Source organism: Argentina silus (assembly GCF_951799395.1).
Source record: "Argentina silus genome assembly, chromosome: X".
NCBI lineage: Eukaryota > Metazoa > Chordata > Actinopteri > Argentiniformes > Argentinidae > Argentina > Argentina silus.
This window is the reverse complement of record NC_139653.1, coordinates 17,360,303-17,383,477: the sequence shown is the minus strand read 5'-3', so window position 1 is coordinate 17,383,477 and position 23,175 is coordinate 17,360,303. Positions and strand designations below refer to the sequence as shown.

Here is a 23,175-nt window from a genome sequence, read left to right as displayed (position 1 = left end):
AATTGATTGGCCGTGGGGGACAACATGTTTACAATCTTGTTGAATATAAAATGGTTATATTATAGGTTTGGCGTATTTGGATGGCTCCTCTTTTCATAGCTCCCTGCATGGGAGTTATAAACTACTACAACATATACAGTACTTCAGTGCATATGACAGAAATACCTCATGTGCATAAGTATTCAGAAGTATTTGCTCAGTTTGTAATGACCACCTTATCCACACAGTGTGTAATTGATTCATATGCAAATGAGAGACCCTATAAAAACAAAGATATTAATTCCAAAATTACATGAACTATTATCTTTGCATTAAGATGAACTCAATTCAACATATTGAGTGAATTGTTGACATTTTTGCATTTTAGCGAGTGTCATAGCAAAGGGTCTGAATATTTATGTACATGAGGTATTTCTGTATTTCAATTTGAATACATTCACTGAAATTTCTAAAAACCTGTTTTCGCTTTGTATTGGGGTATTGTGTGTGGATTGATGGCAAATACTTTTAATTTAATCCATTTTAAATTGAGTCTATAACACAACAAAATGTGGAAAAAGTGAAGGCGTCTGAATACTGTACATGTATATTACATGGTAGGCATACATCTATCAACTCCCCCGCCCCTCTGATAGATACAGACAGAGCAGAAACAAAGCAGTTGGTGTCTTGGGGTGGTGGTGGGAACAAAAACAATATCAACACTCTCATAGCAACATAACCCTAACCCTAACCCTAACGACCAACAGTACCAGAAAAAATACTGTAGGCTACACAGAGGTGTATAGACTGACCATGTAAATAGGCTGCCATATCAACATGTAACATGTGATTGTATTGGGTGTAAACAGCTGATTTGTCACCTGACAGACAGCTAGCACTGACTTAAAGTGTCCTGCCTGAACTAAGCTTGCAACATAAATTACACATGGCATGTAAACCTTTTTTTTATTTATTCATGAAAGCTGTCATTTCAATCATGTGAAATATGTTCAACGTGAACTTGGGGTGCACTGCGTTCTTTGCGTTGTGAGCGCACTGCGTCCATATTTACATTTACATTTCCTTCTGATGTTGTAGAGAAAGAATCTACAGGAGCGTACTGTCGCTGTGATGTTCGCCACACAGGATAAGTGGTTGTCAAGGATCACCCCAAGGCTCTTGGCAGTCTGGGAGGAGTGATCAACCTAAAAAATGGCACCAATTCCCAGAATGCACTTTGCTGTTAAAGCCCCCTTTGTTTTGATTTTGTCCTGTCACCCACAATGAGTCAACCTTGTTGATATTCATATTCATGTTTTTCAAGATATGAGCCCTCCTGAGAGGACAACCCATAAGGCCTTTCACCACTATTTGAAGATCAACTATGTTATATCTCAGAGGACTGTTGAGGGCTGAATGTCTCATATAAAGTCATAGGTGTTTTTCCAGCCAGTTAGTTTCGGTCTAAATTTCAGATGATATCACAGTATCTCTTTTGAATTTTTGAACAGTTTCTCTTATAAATCAACTGTCATGGCTCACCTCACTGTGTGCTATGGTGGCTGGTGGTGAGGCTGATCAAGGCAGGAAGGTTTCATGCTGGGTTAATTTAAGGGTAAGTAAAAACATCCTTTCATGCTATGAACAACCACATTTTAATTGTTTTTCTTTACATTTAACTTCCAAGTTAATGATCTTACTGCAAGAATACTTGTACTTAACTAAAATAAACAGGGCTCATCATGTGTTGACCCAGTGGTATCATGGTCATGTTTTGATTCTTATATTAGATGATATTCATAATTTCCTCATACAGTCTCTCTGAGGAGGAAAATCCTGAATCAATGAAAATGGATGATTTCTCAAACATATCATCTGTTTTGACACTGCAAGACTTTAATCTCCCACCTGAAAGTGTGTTCCCTGCATTCCTTTTTGCCACACTGAGCTACATGATCATTGTTTTCTGCAACCTCGTCCTGATTCTCACCATCGTCCTGAATAAGAGTCTCCACCATCCCATGCACTTTCTACTGCTGAACCTACCTATCAACGATCTCATAGGCTCCACTGCACTCTTTCCACAGATCATCAAAGAGATTATATTTGACACCAGGACCATTCAATTCTCTGCCTGTGTCACCCAAGCTTTCTTTATTCATATCTATGGATTGGGTGCTGTACTCATTCTTACTGCTATGGCGTATGACAGATATATTGCTATATGTTGCCCATTGAAGTACAACATAATTATGACTAATGCCCACATTATGAAGATCATCACAATGGTGTGGGTGTTTAACTTGATTTTGATGGGTGTGCTTTTTTTCCTGCTGCTTCGGTTACCTCGTTGTAGATCCCTGATTACACACTCCTACTGTGACAATCCCTCCCTGTTGAAACTAGTCTGTGCAAACACATCCATCAATAACATCTATGGACTATTTACTGTAGCTTTCATGCAGGTGATATCAGTTGGAACAATTCTCTATACTTATCTTCAGATCCTTGTTGCTTGTTTCAGACACAAAAGATCAGACACAAAAAGCAAAGCTCTACAGACTTGTGCCACACATTTAATTGTTTTTCTTCTGCTTGAGTGTTTAGGTCTTTTCACAATTATATCATACAGATTGAGAAAACTTTCCCCCCATTTACGGAGATTCATAGGGGTGTCAACATTAATTTTCCCTCCAACATTGAATCCAATCATATATGGTCTAAAAACAAAAGAAATCAGAGAAAAGGCAATGCATTTCTTTAAGAACAAGATTTTTCCATTTTAGGCTATATTTCAAGTTGTGTATATTACCGATTACAAATATTTACAGATGAATTAATGGATTATTATAAAACATCCAACTGACATTTATCTATATGCATTTTCTTTCTCTTTTTTTGTGATATATTATGATTATATTTTAGTTTTTATATATTAAATCAAGACCCGAACATCACGGGTTTGAGGTGGCTTTGCTTGCTTATTATTGTTGCTATTGATTATGTTTGTTAATACCTTCCTCTGACAACTTACCCTTACCCTAACCACTCAAAATGAATGCCTAACCCTAACCGTAACCACTCAAAGTTAATGCCTAACCCTAAGCACTTGAAGTTAATGCCTAACTCTATACCTTACCTTAACTACTCAAAGATAATGCCTAATACTGCCTAACCGCCACATAAGTCGTTGCTAATTAACACAGTGCTTTGTGGAAACCTGAAGATTTCATGTGTTAACAGTGGCTCCTGCTATGCACCACTAGTCCAACTTTTGGAACGCATGGACATTTAAGCACTCCAATTTGTTCAAAAAATTGTAAAACCGATTCCAAAATGTATATTTGTTAAAGTGGTCTGATTTAGGATTAGAATGTTGTGTAACACTTTATTTGTAGTCCCATAAAGATGGTTTATGAATGTTCAACTGTCTATGAACAAACTGCTAAACAGTAACACTTTGAAATAAGGATACATTAATAAGCATTAAATAATGCATTAATTAACAACAATTATTATCATATCTATAGAGTACTTTTTTTTACTTTATTTGAATGCTTTTGTGTTTGAAAAAGAAGACTATTATTTGCTTTAGATTGATATCGCTCCTGTTGCCCCTGATTTCTTGTAAGTGTGATCAGCACTGTTGGGAATACAAATTGTATTGGTATTGGTAAGACATGGTTGTGTCTGTGAATAAACAAATAATAAAGTACCATAATGCGTTGTAGACTTTCATTAGTAACGTGTGGATTAATGATGAATAGTTATGACTTTACAATAAGGATCACAATGACACTTAAGTAATGTTAAGTAACTATTTTAAGCACATTCATTCATTATTATGATATGAATATATTAATGAATAGTTATGACTTCAAAATAAGGATCACAAAGCCACTTAACTAATCCTTAATTCCATTAAGTAATGCTTTATAAACATATCCATTATTAACCTATGAAGAAACTAATGAATGGGTATTAATTTACAAAGCCACTGAACTAATCTTCATGTGTCACGCCTGAGGGCTCTGTCTGGTGACTCTGGCGCCCCCCTCTGGCCACACGGGTCAATCCCTCCCAATCAGCCGGGATTCTCCCTGATCCCCTTCACCTGTGTGTTCCCTCATGTCCCTGTCTGAGATTCTCCCCGTTGTTTTGTGAGTACCTGTCTGTTGACCTGCTTTACTAGTTTCACCTGTTCCTGTATTCCTGCCGCCTGTGTAGCGAGTATTTCTGTTACGGAGCTTATGTTCTCCGCCTTTATTTTATCCTTAGTCCTAGTGTTTTGTTTGTTCCCGTGTCCCCATCCATTCTTATTAAATATACACCTTCAAGTACACTTCGCGCCTGTGTTGAGTATCTCTCCGCTTTTGGGTCCACCACACTGCCCCCCACTCGTAACATTCATGTGTCATTAAGTAATGTGCCATTGTTAATTGATTCATAATAATGAATAAATTAACAAATAGTTTTCAGTTTACTATTAGTATCACACAGACATGTTTCATGAGTACACACAATCATTAGAGTAAGATTGAATATTGAATATTCGTTAGTGCACATAAGCATTTGTAAACTGTAGTTCGGAACGTATGACAGATTGCATGAACATCATAACACAACAACATACAATAACACACATGAATTACAATGACTAGAATCCTTCATTAATTACCTGTTACAGACAAGAAGATGCCAGCTGGGCAAAAGAGCAAGTAAGGTATGGGCAATTGAAGGACAAGAAACTCAAGTAATTTCCAGTCCAAATAAACATAAAGTAATTGAAAACCATACATCTTCACTAACATGAACTGGTATCCTCACAAATCATTTATTAATGACACTTTAACACTCGAGTCAGGTTCATGGTGAAATAGTACTTTGTGGTGAAACACAAAGAATTAGGATCACTAACAACAACAGCAGTCCTTAAAAACCATTACATGACTTACTGATAAACATAGTACTATAAGCCATACATATTGTGTTACACAGAAGGTCTGAGGAACCAAACGACGGCACACAGAGAGGGTAGATGAAGCCCGAAGGCGTATTTAATAATAAAAGGGAAAAGGATAGGGGAGAGAAGGATAATCCAAATGAGAGTGGTCGAGGTTCGGTCCAGGGGTCGGCAGGAGAGCGGGCAGTCAAACAGGCAGGGGGTCGGGTAGGTAGTCGGACAGGCAGATGGTCGGGCAGGCAGACGGGTAGTCGGACAGGCAGATGGTCGGGAGGCAGGGAGGTCCAGTAATAGGTAAGGGAGCTAGGTCCGTGGAAGGGTCGACGAGGGGAAAAGCAGAGAGGATGAGGTATCATAGACACAGTACGATCTGGCACTGGAGTGAAGATCAGGCAGGGTTTGAGTAGGTCGTAGGTTGGGGATGGGTTGCAGGTGCGTTGATAGGAGATCGGGTCCAGGTGCGCTGTCGACTGGGAAGACGCTCCAGTGATGACCACCGCGGCCTCGAGGTGGTGCCAGAGGGTTGGTTGGGAGGGGGAACCGTAACATATTGTTTCATTAACATTAACTAACATCCTTATAAGGCACTTAACTATACATGTATTAACCCTTTGATGCATACAATCAAATTGGTGAAATCAGTCTAGAGTAGTCCCTCATGTGTATGGTCACACTAGTGTGACCACACTTGATTAGAACGTCTATTTATGATTGACAACAATCAGCATTTGAGCTGACCACACAGTTTTTTCACAGAAGCATTTTGCAAGTCTTTACAACTATATGCCCTCAATGTGAGATTTATTTTGTTGTTCACAGAAGTAGCAACAGCATGACACAGTTCTCATCCAAATCGTTATTCCTAGTCTTACAAGCGGTTTAATTGAGCCAACTCTCGGCTGACAGAAACCATAATATAAATTTGCGTATAGTGATTACAATTTACAATGTATCATATTACGGGTGAGCTCACTAGTGATCTAAATAACTGACTAAAACATTTTCCAAAAGTTTAAAGTCATCCGACAGCAGCTGTTGTTTGTACGCGCTGCTATGTTTGTTTGGGCCACAGTTTTTTCACAGAAACATTTTTCGAAAATTACTAAAACTCTATGTTCTCAATGTGAGCAGTTTATTTAATTGATGTAGATGTTCAGACATACACAGAAGTAGCAACAGTATAACACAGTTCTCATCCAAATCGGAAAATGTAGGCTAAGGCTATACGTTATTCCTAGCTCTGGAGAAAGTGATGTTACAAGCAGTCCTATTGAGACAACTGACAGAAACCGTCACATAAATGACCTGATAGCGATTACAATTTCCAATGTATCACGATTGTGCTCACGAGTGATCGAAATTATTGACTAAAACACGTGAAAGTAATATGACAGTGGCTGTCGACTTGTTTGTGAGCGCTGAGATGTTTTTCTGCATCAAACCAAAGATGAAACGAGATGTCACTTCAAATCTTCCGGAAAGTTTTGCTATGGGTTCCCCGACATACGAGTGAACCATCTACTCACCTAATTTCGCTAAGACATCTTTAGCCCGACAGACGTTTACTTGACACTCTGAATGCATTGAATGATGACAAATTAAAACAAACATGGATGCGCACGTAGACAGTAATTAGCATTATTAGCTTATTATGATAATCACAACCTTCAAATAAGTATTTTACACACATCATATGCAATGTTCCCTCTAAGCTGCGCGCCTGTGCAATCGCGCACTGCTCGCACATTCTCAGCGCACAAGAAAATCTATGCAGCGCATAAAATAAAATTCACCATAAACGTATTATTTAATATCTAATATTAGACCTAATCTAATCTAATTAATTAGACCAATAATGTGTTTTTTGTACCATTTTTCAATGTAACACAGTGAGTGACAGGTGTCCAGCCAATGATACGATACGGTTTACTTACGCTACGCAGCCAATCATAGCATTGATAGTGCTTGCATATGTGCCCTGCCCATACGCACCATGCAGGTTAGCTAGCTGACAACAATGCGGCGGAGTTAACCCATTTGTGCCGGATGCTGCGCTACGCAGCATTGCATCTACCTCCGGTTGCTGCGTTACGCACATTTGAATTTGCCGCCAGTTGCTGCGTAGCGCAGCATTTTTGATTTATCGTAATGGACTGGACCACAGCCAGGCCAAAGCAGGACTCTTCCCATGGCCAAAGCAGGACTCTTCCCATGGCCAAAGCAGGACTCTCACATATAACATACTATACATCCCATGAACAAGATTTTTGTCTTTTTCATTTTAAGTGGGCCAAATCGCTTATATTAAAAGTAAACTAATGAAAATTGCTGCTGTAATTTGATTCTTTTAATAAGCCATGTAACTTGCTATGATCCAAGGTTTTGAACAGGTGTGATACTGGTGTGTGGCCACAGCGTGCACATCTGATGTTGCTCACAGTGGTCCTCAGTGTGCTCAGGGAGCTTGTGTGTATGCCCAGACACATGAAAAATTAGAGGGAACATTGATCATATGTGTCCATTACAATGTATACAAAAATCGGAATACATGATTTGTCACCAGTATTTTAAATCATGTGAATAACAAAAAATGTTCACCACATGAACCTCTTTTCAGTGATTTTTTTATTGATACAAGTGGCGAGTGCGTGTCTTGGACTAAATACATTTGTCAGATATCCAATAAAGACAACATTTAAGATAAGGTTACTTGCTGCTTCACCAGCATCCTGGCCAGCACTGCCCTCCCCTACTGCTCATACTGGTCGGAGGTAGTGGCACAAGGAGAGGGTTTGTCCTGGTGCCTGGGGGTAGCCTTGGAGTCCTCCAAGCCAGGCACGGCCCTTGTCCCAAACACAGGCTTCTAGGTCTTGAGTTACCAGGAGGGGCTCAAGGCTAGCAGTATGGTCATATCAGTATGACGTATATGGCTCTACTGCATTTTGTGATGTCCGAGGGGAAGACTATGTACTTCTTTAATTTGTATGGTTCCAGTCACCTGTACATGTTCATGCTCTTCCCTGTGTTCTGCCCTGATGTTGGTGATGGAGATGATCGTCATGACCGTCATGATCTTGAGAAACCCCAGAAAGACTTTCTCTTAATATTTTTAAAGGCTCTGTTTTAAAAAAAAAAACTTTTAAATAAAATGCTTCATTTATTTTACTTTAGTATTTATACTTTCATGTGGAAATCCTGATCATTCATGTATTGTCTGTGCTCTGTAGTAGAGCTGGACATCTTTCCTGATATAGGATGCAATCACCATTGTAGTTAAAGGTCCAGTATGTAGATTTTAGCTTTAGAATAGAGCTAAATGGCCATGATAAATCAGCAGACAGCAATGAATGAGATCACATGATGAAGAACGTTCAGTGAAGAGTGTTGTATTAGTCTAAACAAAGCGTTAAATCTGTTGGGTAGGACTGGCCTTTATGAGCCTATTTCACATTTGGTTTGTTTACAAGAATCTGCACATGTTTGGAGCTATTAGAAAACATACAGTAATATATGCAGTTCAGTAAAATGTTCAGTCTGGCCAGCGGGGGCAGCAACACACAAAACTAAATGCTGGACCTTTAAGGCACTCCTTCATCACAATAATCCTTAATTGGTGCATGGACTCGTATATATTTCCACTTTATTTTGTAACACCAGTCCATTTCTTTTTAATTTCACAAGGGGAAACAATCATACTTTTGGGAGAAGAGTAGAGAATTTAAAAGTTATGTAAGTGAATGAAAACCTCCTGGGGTGCTGTTCTCTCTGGAAAAATTCAGGTCATGGACAGAAAAAAGTAATGTCCGCAACTCTAATTCTCCCAAGTGGTTTTATTTAAGTCACAAATGGACAACGTTTTGATCCCAGTGAGATCTTCCGTCAGGTCAATCATTGGTCACTGCAATCACACCTGTTTAAATTGGGCAAATCGCCTTGACTAATTTCTCAGCCGTTTGACCACCAATTTTGATGACATTTTATGTCTGCTTACCATACCAATGTTTACACATCCCCTGAATATTGAAACAATTAGGTGTTTTCATTTACCAGATACCTTAACAAATTTGCATTAAAAATATGACATTTTCCTAGTCAGACCTACAGCAATTTCTACACAACCAATTAAGATGCAGCTTTCGGGGCCCTCAGAGCAGTTTTTTATTATTACATTTTTAAAATATCACATTCATGTGCCCCTAGACAGTGTATGGTGAAGACAAAAATGATAACTCTTTTCATGAATGCTACAATAGTCTAATGTAAATGATCTAAGCTGCTGCAAAACTGCTGCTGGCTGCTGTGCTGTGACCAGCCTGCCATCTTTCATTATACAACGGGTTGATCAAATCAAGCATTGAGATTGGCAGAGAAACATTCCAGCTGTTCTGATATCCACGATATCAGCACATCTACTTCATCACTTTCACTTGCAAAATGTATACACACGCCATAAACATTCTTCAGGATATTTTAGCTTTTTTAAAACAGGTTTTTCAATAATGAAAACTTTGCTAAGACCAATGGAAGGATTCTGACAATAATGGATCATACATTTTTTGTCATCCTTATGCTGCTACACTATTCAACTATTCAAATGTAGCTTTTATAAGCCAGTCAGGTAGAGATTTGTTTATTGGGTTGCCATGCCAATCATATTAGATCATACATTCCAGAACTATCAACCAAACTAACTACAGTGATATTTCATGCATTCCAGAACTATCAACCAGCCTGTGTCCCTAACTATGGTAATAGTTTTATGAATGACTTTTATAGGTGGAGGGCATAAACCAATACAACATATAATAAAAAAATCCCACTTGCACCAGAATTGTTGTCATAATTGTTGCTGTCACTGTAAACCCATTGTATATATTTAGGGTTAGGGTCATTTCCTGCAACGCTTAGAGAACCAATGCCTGTCTTTGGGTTGGATTGTGCTAGAAAACCATCCCTTTACACAATCTATTGTGATAGATTATAGGGATGACCTGTGTTGAATCTTAGCTTCCTATGTCCGCAGGAAATGGCTTAAGAATCATTCCAAATGGTCCTGCAGTTACATGCTGTGCCTCGTGCCTATGACCACATCACAGAGTTCCAGATCCGATATACTGTAGCACACCCTCTTGTGTGTTATTGCTTATAAATATCTGTATATATAACATTCATACAAGCCCCCACAAACCAAGTGGGTAAATAGTTAACAAACATCCAGAAATTAGATTTTCAGATTTTGAAATAAAATATTAAAACCTTTGATGTGATATGTAATCATTAGCATTTAGCCTGAGCTCAGGGCCCTCTTCTATATTAAACACATTGTTTTCACAAAACTAAAATGTAAAAAATATTCAATCAATATTTCATTGAAATGTAACGTGGGACACAATTCTAAACAAATTACAACTTAAGGTTTAATGACCCATTCATAAATCCTTCACAAAGCCAACAGTATATGTAGCTGCCTCATAAATCATTCATAAGCACCTTCATACTGTACTACATTAAGGGTTTCTGCAGCATCACATATGCTAATAAATGTATTTTAAGCATCAATGTAATCCTTAAATTACAGTTGTAATTTGTTTAAAGAGTCGTAACATATTCACTGCATTATAACAGTATTGACTTTTACTGCCATACTTATCCCCGTCAACTTGGAGAAAAGCTGATGCATTTTGACTCGTATCTCTTTGGTTTTGATTCCATAAATTACTGGGTTAAGACTTGGAGGAAATACAACAAAAAGCATTGACATGATTTTTTTAAGCAGGGGTGGACTATGTGGAATTCGATACACAAGGACAATAATGATACCTGAGAATTCATAGATTAAAAAGACAAGCAAGTGAGTAGCACAAGTATGCACAGCCTTTTTCTTAGACTCATAGTCATTGCTTTTAAAGCATGTGTACAGAATCCATGTGTAAGAGAACACTATAGAAAACACACCAAGCCCATGAAACACACCTGTGATGAATAAGCCATAGATGTTGTTCACTGTGAAATCTGTTGCACAGGTTAATTGTAACAGGGAGACATTGTCACAAAAGAAGTTCACAAGGACTATTTTACAAAATTTGAACCGTAACATGAGTCCAAACAAGATCCCCACCAGTATAAAATCAATCAGCCAAGCAGAGACAATGAGGCTCATAACAGTGCCTTTTGTCATTATTAAGTGATACCTTAAAGGTTGACAGATCGCTACATATCGATCAAAAGCCATGAGAGACAATATCAAAAGTGTCGCTCCACCGTACATGTGAAGGCAGAAAGCCTGGATCAAGCATGCTGGGAAACTGGTATACCTATACTCAGACAACACATCTGACATTACCCTTGGAATCATGGCAGTTATGCCAATCAAGTCATTGATAACTAAGTTGAAAAGGAACACATACATTGGCCCATGTAGACCTTTGTTTATGGCTATGACCACAAGTAAACTCACATTACAAAACAATGTAAATGAGTAGATAAGAGAGCCTAGAAGAACAGTCAAATATTTCCACTCGTTCACCAAACCAATTTCACCGATTATGAAAACTGAGTCCAATACATCAATGGTTTTGTTTCCCATAGTCAGTTGAGTAAAATTTCAACTGGATGAAAAGATGATATGTACGTGATTCCTGATATATGTCCTGCCTTGCAGTGTTGATAGATTTGGAAACATATCAAGTGCATATTTATACAAAAATGCACTTGTGTAATATAGTCCCAAATAGCCAGATCAAACAGCTATTGGTGCGCCACTATTAATGTATTGTGAAAGCAGTGATTGGGCAATGTAAATTACTGTAGATCTCAGGGGAAAAATGTCATGTGAGGTGGAATAAAGTCTTTCAGAATTTAAGAAAAACATATTTATTTCCATACTATGTATTTAATGTTTTCTTTTTTTTTTTTATGTATGAAAGGTGATATGCAAATAAAGATAATCACTTGTTGGTCAGCCACCACCATGTGCTGTTGGCTACTATTATGCCTGGTCCTGGGCCTGCTTTGACACCACATTAGTTGTTTCTATGGTGGTGTGGTAATACCTTTTCCAATATGGAGACCTTATTTATTTGGATGGATCAAGCAAAAACAGGAGAGTGCAGCAAAGCACAATTTATTGGAATTGATGGAATTTATGATTTATAAACAATTAAGTAAAACAACTATTATCTTGGGCTAGGATAATGTAGAAATATACATTATATTCTTCAAGAGTCAATGGGTATATGTATATTATGAATTAATATACTGTAAAGAATGAAACCAAAAAAATGTAGAAAAGCTTTTTTTTGGGGGGGACGGACTATTTTCTCTGCACAGGGGATCATAGTGCAGGGGATCATACACCCCTGTTTCAGCTTGATAGCCTTCTTCAGTTTGTGTCTATGTCTATTCAGTGTCTAAGGCTATCCAGACAAAACATTTGTGTATGATCCACTGAGCAGAGAAAGCTACTTTAAAAAACTAAAATTAAAGTAAGCTTCTCTTTTCTTTTTTGAGTGCTAACCTCTCAACTTGTTGTGCATATGGACTGTGTTAGTGTGGCTTTACACACCAACACATTTGTCGATACAAAGCTGGGATAGCATGATAGGTCTACCCTAACTAAAATATATTATGAATTGAAATTACCATTGAAAAGCAAATTCAACAATAAGCCTTTTAAATTTGGTTTTATTTATTGATAGGGAAGGATAGAGAGCATACACTCTCATTAAGAAGAGACACCCATCTCTAAGGTATATATTATGCATTATACTTGGACTGTACATACTGTACATGTATGTATATGTATCCATGTATATACAGCTGTCCATTGTGTATACAGTACAGTAGTGAACAGAACATACTTTGTATATTGCAGGTACACACTTTGGACACTGAACAAGATTCTGTTTGTGAATACTATTCTGTAATGAACTAGTGAGAGCTCTTCTCTGTCTGCATCCTCCTTTGCAACTGAAATTTAGCCTTGTGATGTTTCCCAGACAAAACACAGAAAGGCCTTGATTAACATGGTGTCAACATAACCTGCATCTCATTGGGTGCCTAATGTGAACACTGAGAGGACCTCATTGGAGGGTCTCCACTCACCTTAGGCCTTGTTATTGAAGAGCACACTCGCCAACAATTTGTATACTGTAGCAACCACACGGTATTACTTTCTTTCAAACTTAGCTCATTAAGTTAATGACTGCTTTGTTTACAGCAGTTTTGATAGGGAGATTGCACCACACCTCTCCTGGGTCATCCTTCCTCTTTAATTAGCTCTGGTAATGAACCTCAGGGGGCTGGTTTGCAGAGCGCAAACACGTACTTTATTACTTCGCTACTTTCTCACATCTGTTAGAGAGTGGCAACACTTGACCCTTGAACTAAAGCTGGAGTCAATTTAGCTGAAATACACAATGAAAATACGTCCATGCAAATATGCTTAGTTTTTTTATTGGCAACCTTGGCAACTAGCAAGCAAATTCGCCTAAATAAATAGCCAAGATTGCCTCTCCAAATCTAAATTGGAGGCTCATTTAGTTGGAAGAAACAACAGCTAGCTAAGCTAATATGCCATTGTGGGGGGACATGCAGCGTTCGGCCTGTAGAGGGAGCTACAGGACCGTGGCCAGGGTTCGGAGGCGAGGCTGATTGCGCAAGTTTTGCGAATGAAGCCTCGCTAATGAAAGGTTTTAAGATGTGTGTGTCTCTGCTTTCGGGAGGAAGGAAAGAGGGCGACTGGAAAGTCGCCGAGTGTTTTTGAAAGACTGGAAAGTCACATCGAAATAACGATTGTCTTAATAAACGGGACATTCCCTCACCAACACGCTTCGTCCCATGGGCTGTCCATGTTCCTGGCAGTCGTTGAACAGTCAACTATGTGGTGGTCACTCTGGCTCCGCAGCTGGAGCTCCTCCTGGGGGTGAAATCGCTCCAGACACAAATAGACCACAGGGGGTGTTTTCTGTGTTCTTTGCTTGGCCTGTTGATCAAATAAGGCCATGGGAAGAAAACCCTGAAAACCCCTGTGCTATCGAAATTCATTTTCTATCAAAATAACTATACAACACTACTGAACAGTTTACCTGTTGACGTTACAGTACTTTATTAAATTTAAGATACAGTAGGCATTTCTGTATCTTAAATTTAATTTAAATTAATACAATAAAACTCTTTAAAACTCTCATTCAAAAAGCAGTGCAAAATAAAAAACTGGGGGCAAAATAAGAACGGGAGAAAAGATCAAGAAAAGGACAAGGTAGTCTCCAACATTCCACCACAACTCTCCAGCAGCCCTGAGTGTCTTTTTCTTGTGAGTATTCAGACTGGTCCTTCAGGTAATTCTTGTGAAGAGGTCTTTCAGGATGCTGAAGAGGCAAAAAAAAAAAAAAAAGGACAGAATATATACAGTTACAGAAGTTCTAATACTCACAAAGATAGAAACAGATAGTGTGTGTGCCAGTGGTGGTCCATAAAGGTATTGCCAATGATCCATAAGTTCAATAATGTAATTGTAAACAATGTAGAAAAGCAATGCTTAAAAAGCAAGGGAGGGGTAAATAAACTGTATTACAGGATAAACTTGTTATGTAGCCAACGTAAATAAAGTAAAGGTGCTTATTAGCACATCAAAAATGCTAACGTTTGTTAAATATTCTTTTAGTAAATTTGATTGATCAAATGTATTAAGTAATTGTTCAACACATTGTGACGGCCGCCGGGGTGTGCGGGCGCGTCACGGACCCAAACAGTGTAATCAGAGAGGTCCACACCAGAATTACAGTCAACAATATTTATTCGATTAGCGGGGAGAGGGAAATGATAGAGAGAGGGTGGGGGTGAGAAGGCGTCGTGTCGTTCAAGGGCCTCGCAGGAGATCCATCGTCGGGAAGATAGCAGGGGGTTCGGTACACGGTGGGTGGTTCCTCTTACGTTCCAGGTCGGGGCGGCAGCGGGGTAGTCAGACAGGCGAAGGTTGGCAACGTAGCGGGCTCTCACTCGTTCTCGGGGTCGGGCTTCAAAGGGGGCTCTCCTATGGTCAGGGATCAAACACAGGACAACGGTGACTTGGCTTACTCTTTCTCTCATTAACTGCTCCGTGGTTCGCCGTAGAAACTCCTCCCCACTGGGTGCTCCGTTGGCTCCTTTTGTACGGTCTCTGCTGCTCCTGCTGATGCCCTTCAGCTGTGCCTTGATTATCAGGAACTCCATGTATGGGCATACGGTGATTATCTCCACGGGTTGCAGCTGTGGCCCCTTGGGGCGCAGGAACTCCATACATGGTCCTGCCAAAGACAACACGGGGCAAGAGAGGGACAGCAGAAACAGCAGAGACAAAGCGAGGCGAGATATATACTCCATTTACCACCGTCCCACACTCGCGCATGGGCTTAGGCACGGGCCGGGCGCCACATATCCCCCTCCTGAGCTCCGACCTCGCGGGAGGGGCGGCCCAGCCTCCTAGTGCGTCCCGCCGTGAGAGAGCGTCGGCGTTCCCATGCGCGGCCCCGGCTCGGTGGACCACGTCGAAGGAGTAGGGCTGAAGGGAGAGGAACCAGCGGGTGACCCGGGCGTTGCTGTCTTTGTTCCTCGCCATCCATACCAGTGGTGCGTGATCGGTGACCAGGGTGAACTGCCGCCCCAGTAGGTAATACCGGAGGGACTCCAGTGCCCATTTAATGGCCAGGCATTCTTTCTCTATCGTTGAGTAATTTTTCTCTCTTGGGAACAATTTACGGCTGATATACATGATGGGATGTTCCTCGCCTTCTCTTAGCTGGGAAAGGACGGCACCCACCCCGGTCTCCGATGCGTCCGTCTGTACCACTAGCGGCTGTTGGAAGTCCGGGGTCACCAACACTGGGTCCGTGCAGAGGGCCTCCTTCAGCCCTGCGAACGCCTGTTCCGCCTCCGGCGTCCATTCGACCCGATCCGGCATGCGCGCGCGGGTGAGGTCGGTGAGGGGTCCTGCCAGGGAAGAGAAGTGGGGAACAAAGCGCCGATAATAGCTGGCAAGCCCTACGAAAACCCGTACCTGTTTCTTTGTCTGGGGGCGGGGCCACCCGCGGATCGCCTCGACTTTCCCTACCTGGGGCTTGACACACCCTCTCCCGATCGTGAACCCCAGGTAGTTTGCTTCTTGGAGGCCGAGCCGACACTTGGCTGGGTTTGCGGTGAGCCCCGCCTCTCGTAGGGCTTGCAGCACAGCCTCCATCTGTTTCAGGTGGGCCCCCCACTCCTCTCCGTGGATGATGATGTCGTCAATGTAGGCGGCCGCATATTCGCGGTGGGGACGGAGCACGTGATCCATAAGCCTCTGGAACGTGGCCGGCGCCCCGTGAAGCCCGAACGGTAGCTGTACGAACTGAAATAGTCCGTCCGTGGGTGGAGAACGCAGTTTTCTCTCTGGCCTCAGGTGCGAGGGGCACCTGCCAATACCCTTTAGTGAGGTCCAGGGTGGTGATGTACCGGGCCCTGCCCAGCCTCTTGATCAGCTCATCGACCCGTGGCATTGGGTAGGCATCAAATTGCGAGATCGCGTTGAGCTGGTGAAAGTCATTACAGAAGCGAATGCTCCCGTCGGGCTTGGGCACCAGCACGATGGGGCTGGTCCAGGCGCTCCGCGACCGCTCTATGATGCCAGCCTCCAGCATCGCCTGCACCTCCTGGTTTATGGCCGTCCTTCGGGCCTCGGGGATACGGTAGGGCCTGAGTTTTACCGTTTTCCCTGGGGTTGTTATGATGGGGTGGGTGATCAGGGTGGTGCGCCCGGCGGTGGAGGAGAAGACGTCGCGGTGCCTGGCGACCACCTCGGTCAGGTCGTGTCGTTGTCGTTCGGTCAGCTGCTCCCCGAATGGCACGTCCTCCGACTTGGGTTTCTGTGTGGAGAGGGGGTTTGACACAGACAGCATGGCGGCGGGGGCCACCCATTTCTTTAATAAATTCACATGATAAATCTTGGTGGGCTGCCGCCTTCCCGGCTGTCTTACCCGGTAGTTGACTGGTCCTACCTTCTCCATCACCTCGTATGGCCCGTTCCACTTTGCCAGGAACTTGCACTCGGAGGTAGGTACCAGGACAAGGACCTTGTCTCCCGTCACAAACTCCCTCGGCTGCGTCCCCCTGTTGTAGGTTCGGGCCTGTGCGGTCTGGGCCGCCTCCATGTGTTCCCTCACCAGGGGCCACAGGGTGGCCATCCGTTCCCGGAGCTCCTCCACGTGCTCGACCATCGTGCGGTGGGGGGATGGCTGGCGCTCCCAGGCCTCCTTAGCCAGGTCTAGCATTCCTCGGGGCCGTCTCCCGTACAGCAGCTCGAAGGGTGAGAACCCCGTGGAAGCCTGGGGCACCTCCCGTATGGAAAACATCAGGAATGGGAGGAGCTGGTCCCAATTCCTCCCATCCAACTCCATCACCTTTTTTAACATCTGTTTTATTGTCTGATTAAACCTTTCCACTAAGCCGTCTGTTTGGGGGTGGTATACTGACGTGCGAATTTGCGTTATGCGCAGGAGTCGACACACATCCTTCATAATCTTGGACATAAATGGGGTGCCCTGGTCAGTTAAGATCTCGTCGGGGATGCCGACCCGCGTGAACATTACCACCAGCTCCTTGGCGATACCCTTGGTGGCCATGGTGCGGAGGGGAATGGCCTCGGGGTACCGGGTTGCGTAGTCCACTATCACCAAGATGTACTGGTACCCACTGCTGCTCTTGGGGAGGGGCCCGACCAGGTCCATCGCAATGCGGCTGAAAGGAACAGAGATAATAGGGAGGGGGATTAAGGGGCTTCGTACATGGGGACGGGGCGCCACCATTTGGCACTCGGGGCACTGCCGACAGTGAGTCTCCACCGCTTTCTTCACTCCGGGCCAGTAGAACCGTGCCTGAATCCGATCCAGGGTTTTCGCTACCCCCAGGTGTGCTCCCAGGAGGTGGGTGTGGGCCATCTGGAGAACTGAGGGAATATAGGCTTTGGGCACCACTAGCTGTTCCTGTCTGGCCCCGTTAGTCATGTTCATACGATACATTAGACTGTTCTTAATGGCAAAATGTGGGTTTGGCAAGTCCCTTACCCCGTCCATCCGCTGCCCATCAACCACGCTCACCTGCTGCAGCACGCTGGCTAGGTTGCGGTCCTCCATCTGAGCTGTCCCGAACCTCCCCTTCAGGCGGGCGGGCAGTGGGGCGGCGTCGGAATACTCCAGGAACATCCCCATTAAGTCGGCGCCATCGTCAGGGGAGGGTGAGTCGCTGTCCGTGACGACGGCTTGGGTCTCCGCGAAGGCCCGTTCTGCGGCGGCGCTGCCGGCGCCCTCGGAGATGGGGTCCGTGGAGTCTCCCGCTCCCTCCTCGTTCACGGCGCACAGTTTGGGCGGTCGTGGGGTTCTCTTCCCTCGGTGGGCCCCCCGGGCCGGGTCTTCTCGGGTCATGTGGCTCCACAGTTCCTGGAATAGGGGAGTGTCCCTCCCGATCAGCACCTCCACGGGCAGCTCCGGGACGACTCCAACCGTCCCCTGGAAGACGCCCCGGGTGGTTTGGAGCCGGACGTGGGCAGTGGGGTAATGCCTGGTCTCCCCATGGATGCAGGTTACGGCGAGGGTTTCAGGTAGGTAGGGCCGTTGGGTGTACTGGGGCCTGGCGAGCGTCACCGCGCTACCCGAGTCCAGGAGCGCCGTGGCGTCCTGCCCATTGATGCGCACCGGGGTGATCGGGGGTGTTCCCGTCGGCTGAGCCCAACAGGCCGTCAGGAGCCCGCAGGGACGTCCGGGGTCGCTCGCCGAGGGCATGGACGCCTCCTGGGCGTGGACGCCTCCAGGCCCAGGACAGATGACCCACCTCACCACAGGAGAAACAGCGTCTCCGGTCGGCCGTCGCCTCCGGGCGACTCGTCGGTAACAGGGGCGGGATTCTTTTCGGTGTCCGGGCCACCCTCATCACGCCCTGGGCGGCCTGGTAGCCTTCCACCAGGGATACCAGCTGCTCGGCGCTCTGGGGGTTGTTCTGGCACGCATACCTCCGGGCCTCGTGGGGCAGTGCCCGCATTCTCCACCAACTGTGACGGCCGCCGGGGTGTGCGGGCGCGTCACGGACCCAAACACAGTGTAATCAGAGAGGTCCACACCAGAATTACAGTCAACAATATTTATTCGATTAGCGGGGAGAGGGAAATGATAGAGAGAGGGTGGGGGTGAGAAGGCGTCGTGTCGTTCAAGGGCCTCGCAGGAGATCCGTCGTCGGGAAGATAGCAGGGGGTTCGGTACACGGTGGGTGGTCCTCTTACGTTCCAGGTCGGGGCGGCAGCGGGGTAGTCAGACAGGCGAAGGTTGGCAACGTAGCGGGCTCTCAGTCGTTCTCGGGGTCGGGCTTCAAAGGGGGCTCTCCTATGGTCAGGGATCAAACACAGGACAACGGTGACTTGGCTTACTCTTTCTCTCATTAACTGCTCCGTGGTTCGCCGTAGAAACTCCTCCCCACTGGGTGCTCCGTTGGCTCCTTTTGTACGGTCTCTGCTGCTCCTGCTGATGCCCTTCAGCTGTGCCTTGATTATCAGGAACTCCATGTATGGGCATACGGTGATTATCTCCACGGGTTGCAGCTGTGGCCCCTTGGGGCGCAGGAACTCCATACATGGTCCTGCCAAAGACAACACGGGGCAAGAGAGGGACAGCAGAAACAGCAGAGACAAAGCGAGGCGAGATATATACTCATTTTACCACCGTCCCACACTCGCGCATGGGCTTAGGCACGGGCCGGGCGCCACAACATCAAATACTAACTGTGTCATACATGTTTAACTCACCGATGATGGGAACAGCAGTTCCCTCAATGGGAGCAGTGATGTTGCGCCTTGGACTGAAGAATAGCTGGCACATCAGGAGCATGTCTTGTTGAGATGCGAAGAACGTCACAGAGATGGCTCTCGGTCAACTTGGTTCTTGGTCGGCTTTTGTTCAGAGTCATCAAAGAAAAGGTTTGCTCGCATACGTATGTGGAGCCGAACAGACTCATCGTTCTTGCTACATGCCGCTTCATCAGAGGAAACCTGGCCTTTTCCAAACTCCGATAGAACTCTGGTAGGGGGAGAAACTGATTTCGACTCTTCAGAGAATCGTTGCATTGGATCTCAATAACCTCCAATTATATACTCAATTTCTGCCGCGTCAATCGAGAAGGGGGTTGTGAAGAGCTTTATATCTTCCTCAATGGCAGCAAAGTCTTGGAATCGCTGATTGAATTCTGTCAGAAGAGATGTGATCACCGACACATATTTCACTTTTTTTGCAGAAAGGTTGGCATTTGGGAAAGCGGCCTTAAGTTTCAATAGTGTGGGGATGTGCGCTACATTGAAGTTGCGTAGTTGTGTCTCGAAGAGACGGAGCTTCACACGGAACGCTTTCAGGTGTGCATACAGTTGAGGCACGAGCTGATCTTTGCCTTGCAGGTTCTCGTTCAGTGTGTGTAGTTGGCGTCACCGAGCTAGACTACCTTGGCACAGAGTGCCTCTTGGTGGATAATACAGTGCATTTTAACAGCCTCACCTCCACTGTCGTTAACCTTCCTGCACACTATAGAAGACATCCCATTCCGCTCGCCTGTCGTTGCTGGAGCCCCATCCGTTGTAACTCCACACAGCTTATCCCAGGGCAGTTTCATCGATCAGTCATCGATCGCATTGTTTTTAACTCAGGTAATTTTTTTCATCGACGAGCAATCATTGCAATGGTCAGTCTAGTAGTTGTTCAAAATGGTAGTGACATCTAGTGTTGAAAGTAAGAAGTGCAATGTACATACAGTGCAATTTATTATTAGAGACTATTTTCAAACCGGCCATATTCCATTTTATTTTTAAAATTCACACCGGGCCACTTAAAAACGGGCAACGGGCCGCAGTTGGACCGCGGGTCGTAGTTTGGCCATGCCTGAGTTAGAGCTTCAACATATCCACAAAGCACATAGATGTCATTGTTGCAGGGAATTAGACAACGGGTGGTTTGGAATTTCATACAGCATATCCTGCCCATAATATATTGGATAACATACATATGGCCACGTCCGTTCATAAAATGCAATCGTTCGCTACCTAGCTGTGTTCACCATGGACAGCTTCCCAAGAAACCAGTTGTCGAACTATCAACCAGCGCTTGGGTAGTTTTGATTTAACATGACAATCAATACGAATAGAACTAACAACTAGAGAACGCCTGAAATTGCACTTGACAACCATTTACATTTACATTTACGGTATTTAGCAGATGCCTTTATCCAAAGCGACTTACAACAAATACATTTGTTTAAGTAAGTGAATCATCTATCCATCAGTCATCATAAGATGAAGTAATCAATGCCCTAACCCTAACCCAGACCAGGGGCCATTGGCAGTCACAATGCTATAATAATAATAATAATAATATATATATATATATATATATATATATATACAAGAGAGAAATTTGTACAGGGGGGTAGTGGAGGTGAAGAGGTCTCTAGGGTTAGGGTTAGGGTTAGTACAGGGGGGTAGTAGGGGTGAAGAGGTCTTTAGGAGGGACCATTAAGATGTAGCCTGAAGAGACGGGTCTTCAATATATGCCAGAAGATTGGTAGTGACTCTGCAGTCATGACAGCAGTGGGAAGCTCGTTCCACCAGCGGGGCGCCAGGACAGTGAAAAGCCGTGACCGAGTAGTGCAGCTGCTGCATCCACGTAGAGGTGGAGGTGCCAGGCGGCCAGCCAAGGTGGAAGAGCGGAGTGATCGGGCAGGGGTTTGGGGGCTGACCATTGCTTGCAAGTAGGGAGGGGCTGTTCCCTTTGCCGCCTGGTAAGCTAGCACGAGGGTCTTGAATCTGATGCGAGCTGTTACCGGGAGCCAGTGAAGGGTGCGGAGGAGGGGAGTGACATGGGAGAATTTGGGGAGATTGAACACCAGACGGGCAGTGTTCTGGATGAGCTGCAGAGGCCTGATGGTGGAGGCGGGGAGTCCTTCTGATGTTGTAGAGGAAGAATCTACAGGAGTGTGCTGTCGCTGTGATGTTCGCCACACATGATAAGTGGTTGTCAAGGATCACCCCAAGGTTCTTGGCTGTATGGGAGGAGGTCACAGTAGAGTTCTCTACTGTGATGGAGAAGTCTTGGAGAGGGCAGGCTTTCCCTGGGAGGAAGAGCAGCTCATTCTTATCAAGGTTGAGTTTGAGGTGGTGGGCTGACATCCAAGCAGAAATGTCTGCAAGACACGCCGAGACACGTGTTGCCACCTGTGAGTCAGAAGGGGGGAAAGAGAGAAAGAGTTGAGTGTCATCTGCGTAGCTGTGGTAGGAGAAACCATGTGAGGAAATTACAGAGCCAAGAGATTTGGTATAGAGGGAGAACAGTAAGGGCCCTAGGACAGAGCCCTGGGGGACCCCAGTGGTGAGGGCTCGTGGAGAGGACAGCGATCCTCTCCACATCACCTGGTAAGAGCGATCGGCCAGGTAGGACGCAAACCAGGAGAGTGAGAGATGCCCAATCCTGAGAGGGTGGCAAGAAGGATCGGGTGGTTTACTGTGTTGAATGCAGCGGACAGGTCCAGAAGAATGAGAACAGAGGAGAGGGAGGAAGCTTGAGCAGAGTGGAGGGCCTCAGTGACAGCAAGGAGAGCAGTTTCAGCAGAGTTCCCGAAGTCTCAGGTTGTTCTGAAGGAGGTAGTTAGACAGTTGGTTAGAGACAGTTGACAGTTGGTTAGAGTTCAAGGATTTTAGATAAGAAGGAGAGAAGGGATACTGGTCTGTAGTTATGGACAGCAGATGGGTCCAGAGTTGGTTTCTTGAGAAGAGGCTTTGGCTGTCTTGAAGGCAGCTGGGACAGATCCTGTGGATAGAGAGGAATTGATTAAGGTGGTAAGGAACGGAAGGAGGTCTTTTTAGATGGATTGGAGAAAGGGGGAGGGGATAGGATCGAGGGGGCAGGTGGTTGCCTGCTTGGATGTGACCAGTTTTAGAACATCATAAGGGGAGAGGGGGGAAAAATCGGATAAACCAGAGACCGGGTGTAGCACAGTGGGTTTTGGAGGAAAGGTAGCAGTGTTGAGAGGTAGAGGGAAAGAGCTGCTAATGTCATCAACCATCTTTTCAAAGTAGATGATAAAGTCATCCGCAGACAGGGAGGGGGGAGGAGGTGGGTTGAAGAGTGAGGAAAATGTGGAGAACAGTTTCCTTGGGTCAGAGGCAGAGGATTGAGTTTTAGAATGGTAGTAAG

The 23,175-nt window shown here is 44.5% G+C and overlaps 2 protein-coding genes across 2 annotated transcripts; one reads left to right on the top strand and one right to left on the bottom strand.

Moving 5' to 3' along the window:
- Positions 1-1,832: 1,832 nt before the first annotated feature.
- Positions 1,833-2,768, top strand: LOC310822257 (olfactory receptor 52B2-like; the record flags this gene model as incomplete). Its single annotated transcript, XM_083694604.1, has 1 exon — positions 1,833-2,768. One exon carries the CDS (start codon positions 1,833-1,835, stop codon positions 2,766-2,768), a length of 936 nt encoding a protein of 311 aa, XP_083550730.1.
- A 7,785-nt stretch (positions 2,769-10,553) lies between these two features.
- LOC310822256 (olfactory receptor 10AG1-like) lies at positions 10,554-11,531 on the bottom strand (the record flags this gene model as incomplete). The annotated part of the gene is made up of 1 exon (XM_083694603.1): positions 10,554-11,531. One exon carries the CDS (start codon positions 11,529-11,531, stop codon positions 10,554-10,556), a length of 978 nt encoding a protein of 325 aa, XP_083550729.1.
- Positions 11,532-23,175: the final 11,644 nt, after the last annotated feature.